The sequence below is a fragment of the Anarrhichthys ocellatus genome, unplaced genomic scaffold, assembly GCF_004355925.1.
Source record: "Anarrhichthys ocellatus isolate YVR2014 unplaced genomic scaffold, GSC_Weel_1.0 scaffold100, whole genome shotgun sequence".
Classification (NCBI taxonomy): domain Eukaryota; kingdom Metazoa; phylum Chordata; class Actinopteri; order Perciformes; family Anarhichadidae; genus Anarrhichthys; species Anarrhichthys ocellatus.
In genome coordinates this window covers 155,486-161,186 of record NW_022280130.1, presented here as the reverse complement: position 1 = coordinate 161,186, position 5,701 = coordinate 155,486, and the positions used below count along the sequence as shown (strand labels likewise).

Here is a 5,701-nt window from a genome sequence, read left to right as displayed (position 1 = left end):
ACACACACACACACACACACACACACACACACACACACACACACACACACACACACACACACACACACACACACACACACTTTCTTAAGTGAACATGTGGTCCACTTGCGGGAGGATGAATCAGACTGGTGTTACCCAAGAGGCCCAAAAGCCATTCTAGCACATGCGTGCAGTTTAGTAGGAAACTGATTCGGGTTCAAAAAAGCATCGGGTTACCTTGACTTCGGGGAACTGGCTTGTGTAGTTCTCCATGGTGCGCACAATCTGGTCACTTAGCTTCTCTTCGTAGTCGTTCCACAGCAGGTCTTCACTCTAAGAGACAGTTATCACATCAGTGCAATTGTAACAATTTTCTCTAAATACTGGACATTATCTCAGCAAAAATGGATATGAATATGTTGTGCAGTGCATCAGAAATAGTGTTTTTAAAAATGTACAGGATTCAGAGCATTAATATAGCAGCAAACAACTATTTGCTTCATAACGATATAGTGGAGCAATGTCTGTTTGAGCAGAGGACGAAGTCGCTTTCCCTCTGTGTGTGTGTGTGTGTTATACGAGCTTCTCTGTAGCTGGGTCTGCTGCACGCGAGTCTCTCTGTTGGGCACCACTAGCTAGCTAGCGGCTGCACAACGGCGTCACAACCGGTTCTGCCTTGTGACGCCAGTGTGGGAGTGTCTTAAAACTTGCATTCACTCTACTGACCAGCAGGGGGCGACTCCTCCGGTTGCAAAAAGAAGTCAGATTGTAGTGAAGTCTATGATAAAATGAGCCTACTTCTCACTTGATTTATTACTTCAATACAGCATGTTATTCTTTTAATAAATTATAGTCCAATTTAGAGTCCATCATTCTGCCAGAAAGCGGAGTGTGCTTTAGGGCGGGCTTACTGTGATTGACACGTCGCTGCCACTACCAGAGATGTATGTGGCATCTCTACGTCACTCCTCCGCATTCCAAATATGGTAATTTACGTTCATTGGTTTGCGAAAAATGGCCGTAACCCAAGATGGCAACGGCGAAATTGTCAAACTCGAGGCTTCATAACGTCAGTCTACTAACCAATGGATGACTACGCCCACTATAAATATAGAGTCTATGGTCCCAACCCAAGGCATCATCGTGCTAATCAATTTTACTCTGACTTTAATCACGGATGTGCAGCAACTGCGTGGCGCTGTCGCATCAATATGAACCAACATCTGAGGAATGTTTCCGACATCTTGTTTTATCTATGCCCCGAAGAATTAAGCCAGTTCTGAAGGCAGGTGGTCCAACCTGATCCAAGCAAGGTGTACCTCATGAAGATGCCGGTGAGTGTATTTTCATGGTAACTTAGATCAAGCTTCTTTGAACGTGCTTGGAGAAACCAAACATTTCCTGGAAATTAGCCTGACCTGCTGAAATGAAAGTGATTTCATCAGCTCTCAGATTAAAACCATCTCAAAGACACATTATGGACATACTTCTGTAATGACGGCGAGGTCCTCCATTCCGTTCCAGTCTGGTTCGTAGACTTCTCGCAACGTCTGCGACAGACGCTTGGACGTCTCATGCACGGCTGTGGAAAGGAATAGGAAATTATAGGACAAAGAAATAAAATAAAAGAGCAAATAATCATGACTCCACGAGGAATTTATCTTCAGCATCAGCAGCACAGTGCATTGTGGTTGGTATTGTTTTTTTAAAGGGTTTGTAGCACTGTTGCTTCACCCACACAGAGAAGGTCAGAATAACACTGGTTTCCTGGACTGGAGCTCACAATGTAGGGGCAATAGCTGACAACACCAGAAATGCATGAATCACATATGCGATGCTGCGTTTGCCATTTCCACCGCAGGATTCTTTTTGTCCGCGTACAAGATGGCAACGCAGACGGAATTGCAAAAGTCGACAAAGGGTCAGAGAATAGAAGAAATCCACTTCCCCATTATTCACAGAATCTCCTGCGCAAAGGGTGGCGTTCTGTTCAACACTGTGCTGCGGGTGTGTGTGTGTGTGTGTGCGTGCTGCATGCGACCTACCTTTCACTGCTGCGTGGTAGGCCTTGACATCTTTAAACAACCTGCTTCCATCAATCTGTGTGGGACGCAAAGCAGAAAGCGCAGAGAAGTCAGATTCAGCGACGCCCAGAGACAGCAGCTCTGTGGACGACCCGAACCATTTGTGCTTCGTCACTTCCTCAACGACCTCGGCGCGCTTCGGGCCGAGGTTCACTGCACCAAGTTCAGAGCTGCGCAAAATCCACGATACTCCTGTCACCCGACCACATTGTCGAGTTTAAAATAAATCAACAATCACTCCATTTGATGAGGTGGTGAAGTGAAAGCGGCACGTCTCCTCAGGGTGTACACTTCCTTCCTGTTAAGTTTCCCTCCAATATGTGCTGCACTTGACACTGAATGAGCTTCAAGCAACTTAAAAGGTAAACCTATGGAACTTTTTACAAAGTGAGTTACAGGGCAACGCCGAATGCTGAAACACAGTGTAACAGTAGCAGAAAGCAGAAATGAGACTTAAAGTCAGTGCACCGGTTCAGGCATTTCCACTATAAAGCAGTATCTATGTTTAGTTTGCTAAGATTAGCACACAAGCTAACGGTCATACCAGACCAAGTCAGGCTGTAGAAACACTGCCCCCGAGTGTATTGCACTGAGTGAGGGTGCACTTTATTGCTTTTAAATGAAACTTTTCATTTGTAAAAAACAAGATTGTGTTAATTCAATTCCTCTGTCCAACGTTACAGTCTCACTTTTCAAAAGACCAAAATCGGGGCCAAGTCGTTGTGGTCGATGTGGGTAAACCTTAAAATTGCATATTATATTGTATATAATATTGGATAGTTTCCTGAATCTGAGCATACACATATATCTCATTTATTTTAGTATCATGGCCAAGAATAATGCCTGTGTATACCCAGATATCTAGAGGAGACTAAACACGCAGTATTTATGCAGAACTGATAAGAAGATAAGGAGGAGGTACATCTTGCTTCAAGAGTTTCCTGTTGTCAAGGCCGAGCCGACTGTCGTGGTCTTGTGGGTTGACATCTCAGCAGAGGGAACCAAACACTGCCCTTGTTTCTGAAGACTCGGCAGTGCCCTATTTATCTGGAGGTGTTTGGTACGGGGGCATCGGGGGGGGAAAATAAGCTGTTTAACTAGAAAAGTAGGAATGAAGCGAAGCACTCTGCTTGACCTTTGTTCGAGCCCCGCAGTGAACGGCAGGGGGGCCGCCACGTAGAGAGACCACCTCACGTTAAACGTGTCTGTGTACCTGTTGTTTGTTGAGGCTCTGGAAACACATCTCAAACTGCTCGTCCTTGGTCTCCATGGTTTTGCCCAGTTTTTGAAGGACCTAAAAGGGGAGGACGGCAGAGTTAGTTTCAACATTCGATAGACACAGGTTCCTAGCATGAATGCAAACTACTGCATTATGTGGAAAAGGTTAGGCGAGAGGCTCCATTAGCCGCAACAAGCATAACGTGCCCGAATCTCTGTCCAAACTGCTGGTAGTCCAACTGCATTGTGGGTAATGTAGGCACCAGGTTTTAGAAAGAATGCTTGGACCTTAACAAAAAAAAGATGACATCTCCGGTTCTGCTGCATCGATTTTGAAATTTTTTTTTCATGACGGTGTTAAAGGAGAGCATACTCCTTAATTAATGAGCCGGGCCGAAATATTGGCCCATATTAGCAAATTGCAGATACATCGGTATCAGTGTAAATGTCAGCCAATAGGAAGATGCGGGATGTCATTGTCAGCATGCATCGGGATGTATAGGCCAACAGGAGTCAGCGGTCTAGCACTATTAACCATTACAGATTCATGGTCCACATACAGTACCACATACTCCTATGCCTCCCTGAAACTATTACTATTACTATTGGTGTCTTTCACAGTCCACTATGCACGCAACTGCTAGAGGCAGAATGCCACGCATCGCGTGACCTTCAACGCCGACTCTGCCACAAATAGGCTCACATTATGTTAATATGCTCCCATTGGTTTTTCAGGATTACAGAGCAGAAATTCACTGAATCCTCAAAAAGACGGGCTTCGTTCCTGCAGACTCCAGAGTGCATGCAAACTAGCTGCTGTTTGGAAGGTGGCGCAGTGAAATCAAACGAGTCGACCGCAAACTTTAGTGAGAAAAAGGCTCAGCCAGCGAGAGAGGAAGTGCAGAGTCAGGAAGTGGCAGCTTTTTGTGCAGCGGCGAACAACACTGAGACGCTCAGACAGACAGGGAAGGTCCACGCTGCTGGTATAAATAAAAAAAACGGGCCGATCATACAAATGTAGACTGTTGAAAACAAAGCATGCAGTTCCCTCCCCGAGTAGACAGGTTTTTATTTTCTCTCTCACGCTCAGTATCACAGGTTCTTAGACTTTGTTACATTATTTCTATCCTCTCACTTGGGTGCGTTGCCTTTTCAGCTACATCTCGGTCCGGAGCTAGATAACGGGACTGTAGACTGGGAAAGTAAGAGAGCTTCAAGGCAACGCGTTTCACAAGTTATTCCTACTTACTCATTGGCCATATTTCTACTAAAGCACATAAAAGCCGCATGTATTGAAGTAATCCTCTCTGAATGAGCAGCTTGCCCCCGCCTGTTGTAAATCTACTGCTGGAAACTAAACCCCCCCCCTCAGACATGCCTCACATTCTGATACCTTTCAGACGCTTTGAAGAGAAGTCTGTGAGCTGTTACAGCAGGGCATCTAGTGAGTTAACACCACAGCAGCATGAGGCTGGGTGACAAAAACAAGCTTTAACAAGTCATCTCACAGCTCGCCTAACTAATGACAGTGTTTCTGGTGTGCAGTTGTAAAGTCAATAATTGAGTGCTCTGGTTCACCTTCTCCTGGGCTCGATTCAAAGACTTCTGGACTCGTTTGGCGAGGAATCCGGCTCCAGCCTGGAGGTTCGGGCCCATCTTATTATCTGCCATCGTGAACTTTTTTCCTTTCTTTTTCTCTCTCTCCTCACTAGAAGTAGTCCACCTCCCACTCTTCTGCTTCCTCTTGAGAAACTGCCTCGCAGCAGCTTTGCAAGCGACTTAAATCCAAGGCGGTGACGGAGGTGGAGCAACAATGCAAGTGTCAAGACTCAGGGACACACACACACAAACAAACACAAACAGGCGGTGGTAAACCGAGGAATGAACTTCTTTACACAGCTGCTAGAGGGAGTCTGCTCTTGTTCAAACTCGTCGAGAGTTACCGGGAATTATTTCTGCGCGTCCCGACCTGTCGAAGAAATATCGCGTAACACTGTTGCAAAACTGCACTCCGCTCCCCGTCGGGTGGAAGGTGGAAGTCATCCAACGACACTCACCTGTAAATTATGTGAGTAGATTGCGTTCACATCGATGATGCGTATACCTGATGATTCAGCAACGTGACGTACACAACAGGGGAGACGCGGATCAGCTGCCTTCAAATGCGCCTCAAGCGTTCAGGTTTTTGGGTTTTTTTTTGGAGTTCACAGATCGGAAATAAAGGATTGCACAAGGCTTTGAACGGAACACAACTTTGTATTAAAATGACATTTGAGACGCATGCGCTGTCACAGCAGCCTGTCTGATATTTATTTCATATCTCTGATTTCTCATCAGCTTGTTGGTGAAGTAAAGTACCGTTTGCTGAGTTGGCCATTGTTGACACTTCCGCTTCCCACAATAGTGATATGACTAACATA

The 5,701-nt window shown here is 45.6% G+C and overlaps 1 protein-coding gene across 2 annotated transcripts in view; it reads right to left on the bottom strand.

Moving 5' to 3' along the window:
* Positions 1 to 5,474, bottom strand: part of bin2b (bridging integrator 2b) — an 11,173-nt gene extending 5,699 nt beyond the window's left edge. For both annotated transcript variants that reach the window (XM_031875947.1, XM_031875948.1), the window contains exons 1-5: positions 4,860 to 5,474; positions 3,277 to 3,357; positions 2,025 to 2,079; positions 1,467 to 1,561; positions 217 to 312 (exon numbers count right to left, since the gene is read on the bottom strand). In XM_031875947.1, coding sequence (XP_031731807.1) covers positions 217 to 312; positions 1,467 to 1,561; positions 2,025 to 2,079; positions 3,277 to 3,357; positions 4,860 to 4,952 — 420 coding nt within the window. In that variant the 5' untranslated portion in view covers positions 4,953 to 5,474. The remainder of the gene's footprint in view (positions 1 to 216; positions 313 to 1,466; positions 1,562 to 2,024; positions 2,080 to 3,276; positions 3,358 to 4,859) is intronic.
* Between the last annotated feature and the right edge of the window lie 227 nt (positions 5,475 to 5,701).